At 40.9% G+C, this 15,434-nt stretch overlaps 1 protein-coding gene across 8 annotated transcripts in view; it reads right to left on the bottom strand.

The window, feature by feature from the left end:
* The window catches only part of LIN54 (lin-54 DREAM MuvB core complex component), a 70,681-nt gene extending 56,363 nt beyond the window's left edge, over window positions 1–14,318 (bottom strand). Inside the window, exons 1-2 of one of the 8 annotated variants that reach the window (XM_082391118.1) lie at window positions 14,150–14,318; window positions 517–1,229 (exon numbers count right to left, since the gene is read on the bottom strand). In XM_082391118.1, coding sequence (XP_082247244.1) covers window positions 517–1,197 — 681 coding nt within the window. In that variant the 5' untranslated portion in view covers window positions 1,198–1,229; window positions 14,150–14,318. Of the gene's footprint in view, window positions 1–516; window positions 1,230–11,837; window positions 12,187–13,389; window positions 13,789–14,149 lie in introns of those variants that run through there. The other 7 variants (XM_082391122.1, XM_082391120.1, XM_082391116.1 and 4 more) reach the window with 7 other exon arrangements.
* Window positions 14,319–15,434: the final 1,116 nt, after the last annotated feature.

Genomic DNA, 15,434 nt, shown 5'->3' with positions numbered 1-15,434 from the left:
TGGCACTGCCTTTCTACATTGCAAACATGAGCAATGCAATGGACAGTAAATTCCAAAGAAGAGGCACACATTGGCTGGTATGCACTACTGCTGGCTTGAAGGGTTTCTCAGAGCAGCAAGTTTTCCTAGACTTTGGCCATCTGTTAGCTGAAAATATCATGTCTGAATGATTTTTTGACAGCCCGACATCAACTCTGGCATCTTTATACCAGCAGAACATCCTTGTACTCAAACTACTACCGAGAATAAAATTGTTTTAAAATAAGTAAAAAGCTATAAATACACTAAATTGGAATTTAACCAAAATTAAGTTCTAAGTTCTCTGGCAGAAATTTTCAAAAGCATTAGACATATCAAACTTCACAAAAAAAACCACACAATTACTAAAAGCAACATTCAAAAGAATTCAGTAACAACTATGCATTTAATCACCCTACACACGCAACTATGAATCAATTTAATATTTAACATGCATTTTAATTAGTAAGCCCCCTTTTTTTTTTTTTTTTTTTTTACCTGTACTGTTTTTAACTGTTGGGTCTGTAACACAGAGGGCTGAGTTGTAGTATTAATCAGTTGACTTCCTGGGGTCAATGCTGAGACACCAATGACAGGTTTCACCTCTGGCCTCCCTCCAATGGTAACTACTTTAATTTGCTGCGGTGGTAACTTAGCATCTCCTGACTGGGCCTGAGTTGTAACTTTCTGAGCCTGGGGTTGGCTATGGGGTAGTGCTAAAACAATTGGTGAACCAGACTTGCCCAAAGTTGTTAAAATTAACTTCTGTCCATCTGGTTTAAGGGTCTGATTGCCAAGTTTAAGATCAGATGTCTGTGATACTTTGTTTAAAATAATCTGATTGGCTGATATAGTCACAGGAGTCTGAGCACCAAGTTTTTGAAGGCCACTTGGAAAAGCTGGTTTCACTGTGGTATTACAATCTGCTTTAGTAATTGTGGTATTCACTGCAACTTGGTTAGTGTGGTTACTGTACACTGTTATTGGTTCCGTGGAAATGGGCGTGGCTGTAGAGTCACCAGTAGAATTTATGTTGACAATTTCTTCCAGTTCTGTCTCCATGGGAATTGGGGATGAAACAATAACAGCCTCAATACTATCATCATCCACTAAAGTTATACCAGTGTCCATTATCTCCTCTGGAAGCAAACTATTCACCTCAGCTGGCACCACCTCCATGATCGTTCTCCTGCTAGAAAGTTGATCAGGCACTGCAATAAAATTTGAAAAATGAATAAATTACTAGGTTTCAAAACAGATTTAAGAGAAGAAAAAAAATTATTCAAGAAAAATGCAAATGACAAAACAAAAATTTTTACTGATGTATAACTGAATGAAGGATGTTCCTGATGCATATTTGGGTTAAACCATTTTAACAAATCCTCAACCTTCAAGAGTCTGAAATATAAGTCATGTGGGACACAAAACTAGAAGCAAACATTCTCATTCGCCATGTCTCAACCCAAAAGTATACTGCATTCAGGCAACACTAAGTCACATAATTACAGGAAACTCCTTTCCAGTTCCTGCTCATAAATAAAACCTTTTAATCTTTGACATGTCTGATCATCTTACTTCTTCCCAGTTACGGGTTGTTTTTATTTTTCCTACTGACAGACTTGAAAACTGCTGATTTGCACAAGGAAATAAAGATTTAAATATAAACAGATCTTAGAAAATATATTCAAATCTCCAGTGAGCGAGGTCCTAAAATGAGGTTACTATACCACTTATAAAAATCCATTAAGGACTCAAATTAATGTTAAAGGAGTTTCTAGAGTAATCCATCTCAGCAACTGTAGGTCAAATGGCTTATCTGGCCCAAGTTTGATCAATTAGCTTCATACTAAAGAAAGCTTTATTTGGAAAGAAGATTCTCAAATCCTCCTCAGCCATTCAAAATGTCACAAAGGGAACCATTTAAGAGGTATACAGCTAGTCCCCATAAAGAAAAAAAAAAAATGGTAATAATAATAAAGCAGATTATGAACAAATCAGAACTGCGATGCTTTCAGCCAAAGGTCATGCAGAACTTCCAATAAAGGAGTCACTACCATTACCTTCACATATTAAAGAGTTCATCATATTTATGACTGACTAAATAAGTTATCTGCCCAGAGAATATCTAAGATCCACAGGAACCTAATCAGTATTTCTTTCTTTTCCCTTTTTTTAAAAAAAATATAAACATGCAATACCCATTCCAAGATTAACAGACATGAACACCAAATTATAATTATTAGCATTGACAAATACTACTACTGCCAAAATTAATCTTCATTATTGAGCACTTACTATCTACCAATGATGGCATAATTTAATCTATCCTGACAACTCTAATATGGTATCATTATCACCCCCATTTTACAGATGAGGAAACTTAGAAAGGTTAAACTACTTGCCCAAGGTCACACAGCTAGCCAGTAAATGGTAGAGCCAGAACTCAAACTCAGGATATGTTTTATGATACAAAGTTCATAATTTTAATCACAAAATTTACTGCCTTAAATTTTTACCACTGGTATTTTTAAATGGAGAAAAAAAATAAGTCTACTCCTTTACAGTCAACCTCCTACCCCAAAATCCTACTCTACACAACCACTGGTCTGTTCTATCACTTCACTAGATTAGTGTTGCCTTTTTGCCCATTCTAGAACTTCATATAAATGGAATCATATATTACGTACTCATGACATAAAGGAATATACAGTATAAGCCTTTTCCCTCAGTATGTTTAAGATTTATCTTTATTCTTACACTTATTAGCAGCTTAGTTCCTTTTCATTGCTGAGCAACATTCCATTGGATGAATCTACCACAAGTTGTTTATCCATTCAGCTGTGGATGGACATTTGGACTGTTTCCACTTTGGGACTATTATGAATAATACTGCTATGAACATTCAAGTTTTTTATGGATAGATATTTTCATTTCTTCTGAATAAATACCTAGAAGTGGACTTGCTAGGTCATAAGGTAAGTTTATTTTTAACTTTGCATGAAACTGCCAAACTATTTCCCAACTCAGCTGTACCATTCTGTACACCCACCAGCGATGCATGAGGCTCCCAGCTGCTCCACATCCTCACCAACAATTGGTTTTGTCGCTCTTTTTAACTTTAGCCATTCTAGTGGGTGTGAAGTGGTATCTCACTGTGGTTTTAATTTGCAATTCCCAGATGACTAAAGACGTTGAGCATCTTTTCATATGAATGTTATCTATTTGTATATCTTCTTTTAAAAAGTGCCTGTGTTAAAGCCTTTTGCCAAATTTTTAAAATATTGGGTTTTTTATCTTCTTATTGAGTTGGATGACTTCTTTATATGTATTGCAAAATCATCAGTCACAGTAACTTGTAGCTCAGAGGAATCACTAGGGTTTCCAAGGTATGAGCACTTCTCTAGATGTGGCTCTTCCTAATCAGGAGAATCCCCTCTGGCACTTACAGAACAGGGCATTTACAGACAGGCTCCTTAAAACATCAACACCAATTATACCTTCAGCAATGGAAGCCAGGATAACAGTACACAACAATAAACGGCCCCACCCACAGTGCCACATGAGCTTCCCTTCCCTACAGCAGACCTTGCCCAAGCCCCGTCAGTTGTCTCTGAACATTCCATCCCCCATAGAACAAGGTAGGATGATGACTTGGGTGTCAGTATCCAACACAACCATAAAAGTTTGACCGCCTCTTCTCCCTGAAGTTCCCCCAGCACGTTTAGACAGATGGGTGTAGCCTCTGGTCTCCCTTAAGGATAGGGAGACCTCAGCCCAACCCTTATTCATCTTTCTCCTTAAAACACCTTAAGTCAAGGTGTAAGAGGAGGAGAGGTCACCCCACGGAAGGAGACAGTGGTCAGACAGTGCATTTACTTTCAGTTTCAAGCCCCCACACTTGCAGCTCAACCAAACAAACTTCTAATGTTTTCGATCCACCCAGATCCTCATTTCTAACATCATTTTCTCAGCTCTGGGGACTCCTTGACTGAGCAGCTACAGCCCCACCGCCCTTCTGCTAGGGCCATGGAGTTGAGTGTACAACAGCCAAGGTAACCATTCAGGCTACCTCTCAGCTCAGCCCCTAAATATTCATTAAGAGGTAGAACACTGAAGCGCTCCTACTTCCCTTGCCTCTGCCACACTTGCCCACCACTTGGGTGAGAGCATTCGCTACCAGATGCCAGAGAGTCTTTCCATATCCCCTAGCCCAGCCCTCAAGGCCCTCATCCTTTCTCTTTCAAAAAGCGATGAAGAGTGGCCCCCGCTTACCACAATTAGAGAAAGCCCTCGCACAGAAACGAAGACCCAACACAGCCATAAATTAAAAAAAAAAAAAACTTTAAAAAAAAAAAAAGAAACTTAAAAAAAAAAAAAAAAACCATGTCTCTGTCAGCACTCCATTCTTATGGCTAAAATTGTCAAGTACTGGGAGGGGGCTGAGATTTTAGACTCTCCTTGCAAGCTAACAAAGCAGCCTGTCACTGTTTCGTGGATACTGGCAGACAACACAGTAGGCCTAGGTCAGAGACACAGGACTTACTACTCCAAGCACAGCAAGGAACATAAGTATCATGTGTGTAACAGTTCCCCTGTTACCCCCAAGTCCTATAGGGCAGGTGCGGAGAGGAGCCCAGGTAGACACTGTGCAGGCAGCAGGTTTGCATCACAACTGAGGGACCCTGAGCTTAAGGAACCTGAATCATTTATAACCTGAAGCACACCTGCCCTTTGTCCAAAGGGAGATATTATCTTTATTATACTAGACAATAAGCAAATCTGCCCTTTGCAACAGCAGGAGTCATTAACTATCATCCAACGCTTTATGCTATACAAACATCCTGGAAAAAATTGTTTAAAAAGGCTGTCACACTACTGAGCCTGCGCTCTAGAGCCTGCAAGCCACAACTACTGAAGCCCACGTGCCACAACTACTGAAGCCTGCGCTCCTAGAGCCTGTGCTCCGCAATGAGAGAAGCCACCCCAATGAGAAGCCCGCGCACCGCAGCGAAGAGTAGCCCCTGCTCGCCACAACTAAAGAAAGCCCGTACGCAGTAACAAATACCCAACACAGCCAAAAAATAAATAAAAATTTTTTAAAAATAAAAAAAAAGTAAATAAAAGGGCTGTCACCGCCTCACTTGTAAGAAGTACAGAAACGCAAAGACCCAGGGAGAACTGTTTCCCAAAAGTATATCTCTCTACTTATTTACTTTAGCAATGTTTTTTGTACTTCAAGTGTATAGGTCTTCTTTCTATATATATTTTGGTAAATTTATCCCTAAGTGTTTCACGTTTTTTGATGCATTGTAAGTGGTCTTTTTTTTTTTTTCCATTTTCCAACTGTTTGTTGCTAGTATACAGAGATTCAACTGATTATTTTATATTGTCCATGTATCTAACAATTTAGCTAAACTCACTAAATCTCGATGTAGATAGAGCCCTTAGGATTTTTTAGAAAGATAATCCATGGTGTCTGAGAATAAGATCTGTATTTCTTCCTTTTCAATCTGCATGTCTTTTGTTTCTTTTCCTTACCTTATTACCACACTGGCTAGGACCTGCAGTAAAATGTTGAATAAAAAGTGGTAAGAGCAGACATCTTTACCTTGTTCCCAAACTTACCCTTAGCTGTAGGTTTTTCATAAATTCCCTCTATTGGGTTGAGGAAGCTAACTTATAGTACCAGTTTGTAGTTGTTTCTTTTTTCAATCATAATCATAAATGGATATCTAATCATATGTTTTTTTCTACAACTAGTGAGATAATCATATGGCTTTCCTCTTTTAGTCTGTGAGTTATACTGATTTTTTATTAAGCCAATTCTGCATTCCTGAAATAAACTCCACTCAAAATTACATAAAATTGTATAAAATCATATTTTGTACATATTGCCAAATTCTACTGGCTAATATTTTGTTAAGCAATTTTGTCTATACTCATGAGGGCTACTGGTCTGTAGTTTTTTTGTAGTGGCTCTCTGGGGATAATGCTAGTCTAATAAAATGAGTTGGGAGGTCTTCACTCCTCTTCAATTTTCAGGAAGAGTCTGCATGGAATTGCTACAATTTCTTCTTAAAATGTTTGTTAGAATTCACCAGTAAAGCCATCTAGACATAAAGCTTTCTTGTGAGGTTTTTAACTATAAATTCAATTTCTTGAATAGGTGTGGGGTTATTCGGGTTATCTCTCTCTTTCTGAGTGACCTTTGATATTTGATAGTTTTTATCTTTTAAGGAATTTGTCTATTCCTCTAAGTTGCCAAATTTATTAGCATAAAGTTATACAAAATATTCTTTTATTTTAATGTCTATAGAGATGGCAACTCTTTGATCCTCATTTTGGTAGTTTCTGTCTTTTCTCCTTTTTTTCTCTGATCAGTCTAATTGGAGATTTTTCAATTTTATGGATCTTTTCAAGAACGATTTTGGCTTCATTGATTTTTCCCAACAGTTTGTCCATTTTTTATTTAACTATTACCTTTATCTCCTTCCTTCTGCTTACTTTAGATTTAATTTGTTGTTTTCTAGAAACTTCAGATGGAAGCACAGATCAGGATTCGACAAACCATAGCCTATAGACCAAATTAAGCCCACAGTCTGTTTATGTATTTCTCTGCAGCTAAGAATGATTTTTACATTTGTAAATAGTTGGGCGAGAGGCAGTATATGTATGTGTGTGTGTGTGTGTGTGTGTGTGTATATATATATATATACACACACACATACATATATATACACTCTGTGTGTGTGTGTGTATATATATATATATATATATACACACACTACCCTACAAAGCCTAAAATATTTGCCATCTGGCCCTTTATAGAAAAAATCTGTCAACACTTGGTTTAGATCATTGATTTTAAACCTTTGATATTTGATAGTTTGTATCTTTTAAGATATTTGTCTATTCCTCTCAGTTACCAAATTTATAACCATAAAGATTTTAAACCTTCTTTTCTAAAATAAACATTTAATGTTAAAAATTCCCCCAATGCTGCTTTCACTGCATTCTACTAATCTCAACATGTTTTTATTATCATTCGCTTCAAATGTTTTCTAATAGTCCTTGTGATTTCATCTTTGACACACGGAAAATAAAGAAGTGTGCTATTTAATTCCCAAACATTTGGGGGTTTTCTACCTTCTATTATTGATTTCTAATTTGCTCCTATTATTGTCAGAGACTGTAACACTCTACCATTTCCATCATGCGTAGATGGAATTTAGAGACTAGTTTAAGGCTCAGTGTATGGTCCATCTCGCTGAACACTGCACGCGCACCTGAGGAGAACATGTATTCTGTGGTTGCTGAGGGTGGCACCTATAAAAGTCAATTAGGTCAAGTTGGTTGATAGTGTTGTTCAGACCTTCCACAGTCTTTCTTTTTCCTTTTCTATCAATTATTGAGAAAGGCTGTTAAAATTCCCAAATACGACTGTGGCTTTGTCATTTTCTCCTCTTCTATGCATTTTTGCTTCTTCATATATTTTAAAGCTCTATTACTAGGCAGAACATGTCTTCCTATTTGTCCTATTAAAAGAGACTAGGGGCTACAGAACTAGGAGTCTCCCTTGGAAGTAGGAGTAAAGTTCAAACTTCGAACAAGAAAAGGTCTGATTCGTTTGGCCGGTCTCTAAGCAGTATGGGCTGTGCAGAGTTCAGGAGCCAGCACACCTCACAGGCCACTGAGCAGACTGTGATAACTGCTTTGTGATTAGACATCCATATCTGTTTCAATCAGGGTCACATGCAAGGCATGGTGGCCTATGCTAAAAGAAACTCTCAAAAGGAGCTTGTGGGCATGGCAGGAAAGGGTTTGGCCATCTAGTTACATGAATCATCACTCTAATTTTATCCCTTAGGAATGGGAGATATGTACTAGCACATGCAACGTCATCATCTCCGTGTTGAGGACCACTCCAAGAAAAGAGAGGATCTTCACAAGCCAATGGGACTGAGGAGCTTTAGTTTACCTCATCTGTATGGAAGGTTACCTTTCAAGGTATGGAGAGAAAAGAATATTGAACATACAATGCATTCTCCATGCCTCCAATATTTCTGCTCATAAAATAAAGTTCTAAAAGCCTTAGTTTTTAACTTGTTTATGTTTTTTATCAGCATTTAATTAATATGTATTGCTTCCCAACTTTGTGGAGGGAAATTAACCAAAGTCCTTGCCCAGACAGACCTCAGAAATCAACAGAAGAGTGGCATGATCACAGCTGTACTTTGGGAGGATTAACTTCATCTCAGTATTTTATTGGACTGGAGGCAGGGAAACCAGTTAGAAGGCTATTACAGTAATTAGTTCAAGACAGAGATAAATGGAGGGACGGATTTAGGGCAGTAAAAGAAATGAGCTAAATATAATATAAAAAATAATATAAGATAGAAATGATAAATGCTCTACGCTTTCACATTTTTAAATGGTTTCTTAGAGAATATTACCAGTGCTGAAACACTGTTCTTTCCCTTAGTTACAGGTGGAGGACAACATGGTAAACAACTGTTTTCATTCTTGCACATACTAATAGAAAATGGCGATGACCTATCATCATATTATAGGTGAGTAATTGGTCAGATGTTGGGACAGAAACATTTGAATGTTTAAGAATTACACTTTTGTACCTAGAGCTTACCACCAGCACTACCTGGTTAACTATACTACTTGGATTTTAGCTTTCATTTCTAAGATCAAACATCAACAACTCAAAAACTAGGTACAGAACTACATTTCTCAAACTAAGCTGGGAGCAGTGAACTGTAAAACATGAGTTCTGAAGAAATTTTGAGAAGTTCATATTTTCATTTCACTAATACATATTTTTTAAAAGTATATTCTGGATCACCTTGATAACCACCTCATATCTACCATCAATGGTACCAGAATTAGAGTGGGCATAGAAGGGTCTTACAAGGTAAATGATATATTATGCCAAGTAAAAGCCAAACCACCTAACCAGTGATTTAAGGAGGAAAGCTCTGCGGCATTCAAACACAGAACAGTAGTGTAGGAGTTGAGTTATCATAGGATAGACAGCATATAGAAAACTGCACACCTAGCCAAGGCCCACAATAGTATATTCACTATGCAAAGAAAGATTTCATTTCAGCAAAACAACATCATCCATCACCCTAAATTTAATTGGTTTTACAGGCTTTATAGTTTTGTTTATATTTCATTTATAAATTTACTTTTCTTTTATACTTCCAAAAAAGCAATAAGCATAAGGAATTTATATACATCTAAAAATTAAATATTTTAATAAAATAAAACTATTTAGGCCAATACTGAGGATCCACAATATTTTTTTTCCCTTTAAGGGGGGATTGTATATTATTCATGCTCAAGATTAACCTGGTGGAAAAAACATGGAGATTCAAATCAGAAAGATCTGCTTCCAAATCTTGACTCTCCTAGTTGCTTATCATGTAACCCTAAGCAATAATCTCTCTAAGCCCTAGTTTACTCACAGGGTTACTGTGAAGACAGTTATGCGGTACACAAAAGCTCAAATGAAAATTATTCTCTTCTTTCTCTATCTAAATTAGCTTCTCCTGATTTCTCCCTTTTTAAAATATTTTATTTACTTACTTTATTTATTTATTTATTTATTTATTGGCAGCTCCGCGTGGCATCTCAGTTCCCTGATCAGGGATTGAACCTGGGCGCTGGACAGTGACAGCATGGAGTCCCAACCACTGGACCGCCAGGGAATTCCCTCTCCATAGAATTTTTAATCTGTCATATATCATGCAGATTACACCTTCACAATGTCTCCTTCCCACTGTAACCAAGAGTTTCCAAAGCTCCAAAGCTCAGAGCCAACTACGTATTTTTACCTTTATCTCCTCTCACCTGCAATACCTCCTACAGAAAAAGCTACAGGACTTACCTCCCTCAAGTGCATCTCTGAGGCTGTCACTCTCGTACTCAAAAATTTTCTGTAAGTCTCAAGGCCTTCTGTATTAAGGTCCTACCCAACCTATCCTTCCAACTTTACCTCCAACAGTTCCTAAAGTGAAAGTTTCCTGAGGCAAAGATACTGAGGTATCGCCCATCCCTAGCACAGTATGTGACACATAATAGATACCCAACAGTAATATTTGAAAAAAGTAATAGGAATCTGTAATGCTCCTCTCCACCAAAAAAGACGACCGACTACCTCCACTGGCATAACTCTTCATTTCTTTCTGACACACTTCTAATTATTAATTGTTTTAACCCCAATAATCTAAAAGCTGGTCTTGAAAGACAATCACAAGGAATCACAAAAAGACAACAGCACTCGGTGATTAAAAAAAAAAAAAAAAAAGAAAGCCAGTGAAAAAGCATTAAATCTCCCTCTTTATTTTAATTATTTTAAAAATTCTTAGTTTTACTACTAACTTAGCAGCTGGGTTGGCATGGACCAAATAACTGCAACATAAAAGTTATAAGAAAAAACAACAACAACAAAAACAACCAAATTCCTACTGGATAAAACAAGAATATCAGGGAAAAAATGATTTAGAAAATTCATTGACTAAAACCTCTGAGTACCTCTCAGTTATTTCCCTTAAAAATTTTTTTGGTCTCTTATTCTTCTAGTGAATGAATTTGGACACTCAAATGTCCAAGCTATACACACAAATACTTCCTCTCTGAATAAAACACTCAACGAATAATATTGTATGACATACTATGACATCATCTCTTTGTAGGAAACTTGGATAAGGAAAATCACTGCTAATCATAAACATTACCAGGGGACATTTCTTAAACATTCACCTCTCTGTTCACTCATATATTCAACCTTCCAGTGACCCAACCTTCCACTACAAAAGCTGGAAAAAACCAGAGGGCCCCAAATTAATGTATAAAAATTTGATTCACATGTAACTTTTCAGTAACACTACTGTTGGGGCTCTGCAGCACAGTCCAAACATACATGAGTCTTTAGGGAACCTAACAAAATGAGACAATGGCTGTCACAGAGTCAGTCAACCCAATTCTCCAGCTCTTTAAACAAAGGGCTAACAAGTCCAGCATGTAAAATAAAACAGAGGTCTCAATTCATCTTCAACCAACTTAAAATTTGACTGGTATCAAGTGCGAGCATCAAGCCATCACAACTTCCTTCTTAACAATGAAGGTAAAACTTGTGAACCAAAATAAAGCGCCCAGAGCTGCACTTCACTTGGATCATAAAATCTACTGTGAAATTTTCCATAACTTTACTCTCTGAATTCACGAAATGGATGAGAGGCAGGGAAAAACATGGATATCAAACATGACTGACAGTATCTCAATTGTTATTTGCCAAATGGCTGGGCCCAAGGGGTCCTCTACAGATGACAGAGCCATAAAAGAAAACGACAACAGTTTTAATGATTACAAAACTGGTCCTTATGCTCAAAAAATGTGAACATCCACACCCCAACAAGTCACAGACTATGATCTAAGACACAGAGCTTAAATGCAGAATAAAATGTCAATGCTCTGCCTCCCTAAAGAAACATACAACCCCATAAACTGCTCAACATCATCAAACCAACACCCGCCAGAGTGGATATTTTAAATATTAAATCAGGTAATCATGATAACTGCTAGCGGTTCATCTAGGCCTCAGCAGCAGCCTTAGGTGTAAGAGCAAACTCAAGCCCTCTTAACACTCAAAGAATAATGTTGATGTCATTATGAGGCTACTGATTTTTTGCACTCTCAACTAGTCATTCCCTGACCCACAACGCAATTCTTCTCCCACCCACCCCCTCCCCCAAATAAAGAGAGCTCAAAACAGAGCAGCCCTCGGGTATCCCCTTCTCCTCTACCTCCGGCGGCTGCCGCTGTCTCCTCCCTCCGGCTCCGAGGTGGGGACTCCAGAAGGTCCCGGGCAATTCCGAGCCCGGGCGGTGCTTGTTTTGCCTGTGCACGGTAGCTCCGGCCAGCCTCTTCCTTCCCCAGTCTGCCCGAACTGGAGCGCTACAGGGATCCCGGGGGCCGAGGAGGGAGCCCGGGTGGCGACGCCGCCGCGGCCGCCGCCTCTGGTATGTCAGGGGCCGGGATTGTATTTCGAAAGATCCGCCATTTTCACCTCGTCATCACCATCACAGCTCAGCAGCTTCCCCGACAGCCGGAGCCCGGGCCGCCGCCGCCGCCGCCGCCGCCAGTAACCTCCCCCTTCCTCCTCCTCCCCTCCCCGGCCCTCCCCTCCGGAGAGGCGCACACCCACATATCCGGGGAAACGTCCCGCCGGCCCCGCCAACCTTCAAATGCTCAGGGAGATACTAATGCACACACAGCCCACGCTGAGACCTTTCACCCTGCCACGAAAGATGGTGCTCCGGCGGGCCCGGTAGCAACGCGAAAGCAAGTCGCGCTACCTGCGGGGCCCCACGTCCGGCACATTTTTGTTTTGAAGAGCAAAAAACATGCGGAAGGGGGCAGAAGGGCAATAAAGAGCCCAAACTCTTTCATTTTCAGGAAAGCAACTTGAGAGAGATGACGGAATGCCTTTTATTCACTGTGTCCCTCTCAGACACTAAAAACAGGATCAAGACCTTTAGTGTCATTCACCAGCTCTGACATTTTCCTCCATCGTCAGCACTACTTCTGACAGAATGGGCTACTTCCAACTGCACGTCCGACCTCTCTGATACATTTGTGAATTACAGGCATTGATTCGCATGCAGATACTGTGGTCAAAAGGTCTAGTTTTCAAAATATATTTCTGAACTATTTTCCACTCAATTTCGTCTGATCATTTCTGTCCATAAACACTGTGACTTCCAGTTCGTTTGTCATTGGTTTAAGACGTCAGAGTGCCACTAGGTTTAAAATGTACTGAACCTATTCATGAGTGAACAATTTCTAAAATACAGAAAATATACCTCTAAGTTAAAATTCTTTGCCAAATGCTTTTAGAATCCAAGTCACCAAATTTAAAAAATAATTTATTTGATACAGTTTATTTGATACTGTGAAAATAAGCAGCTTGCTTCAGAGCAAGACCCTAGAATTACCGACCCAGCTCCACCAGCTCCTCTCATCATGCAGTTTAATAAATAACTAAAAGAGAATACACGCATATTTTAATCATCAAAGAAATATCAGGAAAACATAAGCTGCAAGGCTTCTGACGAGAACAGAATTTTTAAAAAAAAACTAAGTTGACTACCTTTGTTAATTTCAGATTTGATAACCACCCATTGAAAAGGTGAATTCTATACCTACCATTCAACTACAGCATAAGCTCTAAAAGACCTGTCTGAAATGAGCAAATTGAATTTCAAGGTTTCGAACAGAGCCACTCTACTGCCTTTTTAAAAAGTTAGTTTAAGAAGAGAAAGGCAGAAGTTGAAAAAAGGCATTAAATTTCCTTACCTTGCTTGAATGACAACTCCATATAAAAGTCGGTAGCTTCAGGCTTAAACAAGTGCTATCTATCACCCAGCCCAGTCGCCGTTTCTATATGCAGCCTGCTAGACTCTGAGAGTATCAAGCCTTCCCAATTTATCTTTAAACTTTATTTCCCCACCGCCAGCCCTGTTCACCCCCACTCTGCTTGGTGTTTACCGTTGGTTGGCCAAGCTAAGTCCTGGCCCGCTCCCTTCCCCCGTGCACCTCGGGAACATTGTGACATTTGGCTGGTGGGCTTCGCGAGGAAAACGGACATACACGAAGAAGACACCATACAAAGGGGCATAGGAAGAACGGGGCGGCGGGCGGTAGGGAAGGGAGGAGCTGGTACAAAATGACACAGCAGCAAAACCGGTTCCCAGAAACCCGGGGCCGACACGGAGGCTCCTCGGGCCGCGCAGTGTGCGTGTCAACAGCCGCGGGAGCCCTGCCTCCAGACTGCCGGGAAGGGCGGGCTGCCGGCCGAGCGCCGGCCCCGCTGGGTGACAGCCGCCCTCCCGAGTGCCGGCGGGAAGGGGCCGAGCCCGGAGGATCCTCCCTCCCCCTGCAGCCCGGGGATGCGGCGCGGCGGCCCCCAGACTGCAGGTTCCCGCTCTCCGCCACGACCCACTAGCCCGGGCTCCCGGAGGGGGCGGTCCGGCGCCCTCCGCCCGCGCCACCACCCGCAGCGCCCCCTTTCCCGCTCGCCCGCCCAGAGGCCCCCACCCCGGGGGCTGACACTCACCAAAGCCGGCGGCGCCGCCGCCTCCTTCTCACGCCGCGCTCCCTGGGCTCCCCGCAGCCGCGGCGGCGGCGGCGCCTCCGAGACACAGACCCGGGTTTGTTCAAAATCACGCGCCCAGCGCCATTCCACCGCCGCATCCCATAATACGCTGGGCCCTCCCCTCCCGCGCGGCCCTCTCCGCCCGCCCCTCCACTCTGCCCGTCCCGCCTCCATGGCTTCCTTCGCCCCGCCCTTTCCGCGGCGCCTTGCCCCGCCCCTTGGCAACCCTAGCTAGCGTCATCCCGCAAGGCGGCCGCGAGTACGCTCCTGCTCCACGTGACTCCGAGTGTGCGCTCTGTCAAAGCTTTCGCGCGGAATGTTCCATCCAGCTGAAGCTGGGAGGGGGAAGGCGGGGTCGCGCCTGAGCTTGGGAGGGAGTGTGTTATCTTCTAGCTTTCCTTGTTAGGAAGTCTGTGCTGTAGGTGCGATTTCCAGCATCTTGCCGTTGTTTGCTGTTCTTGGGTGGGGAAGTGATCAGTAATCACAAATACCAAATCTCTGTTTTTTAGGCACTGATTTTGTGGGGGTCGCTCAAAAGCCCCTGGAAGACCACGCAGAGTTAAACTTATTTTGAAAGGGACTTTTTTTACGGTATACAGTCAAGACTAACACAATCAAAATTCTTTGTATTTGGTAACCATTTACTTTTATTTTTCCCGGTATTCTTTTTATAAGGTAAGAAAAGATACCCAAATTTGGAGACGGATAAGCAGGCAGAGATTCAGTGAATAACTGCCCTGTGTGAGAAGACTACAGAGGAAACAATAGAAAATACAAAAGAGTATATACGCAGTATAAAATGGTGTGGTACAGTTTGTAATTGCTAGTGGAGCACGGAGGACTTGCAGGTCAACGTGAGAGACTGTAACCTGGGAACACAAAGGAGGAGGTGAGACATGCTGTAGTGGAAGCAACAATCACTTTGGAGTTAAGCAGTCCTAGTTTTAAATTCTGGCACCTCCACTAATTAGTGTATAACATTTATCAAGTTTCTTTTCCCATCTACAGAAGAAAAATAACATAGCTTTCCAAGATCCTGAGTATCATATAAAGTGAGAAGTGTCAAGCAGCTACACACAGTCTCTGCCTCAAATGTTAGTTCTATTTTACCATAATCAACAGCACCCCATACCTTCCACCTCAAACTCTATGGTTAGGATTTAGCAAGGCAAGTGGCATGAAATTAGCAAAGGCTTGGTAGCGGGAAGGTCTGGACCCTGTGCAAGGAATGTGAGAAACCTGAATG

This window comes from Balaenoptera borealis (assembly GCF_965194805.1).
Source record: "Balaenoptera borealis genome assembly, chromosome: 4".
In the NCBI taxonomy this organism is placed as follows: Eukaryota; Metazoa; Chordata; class Mammalia; order Artiodactyla; family Balaenopteridae; genus Balaenoptera; species Balaenoptera borealis.
This window is presented reverse-complemented; position numbering and strand designations above follow the sequence as displayed.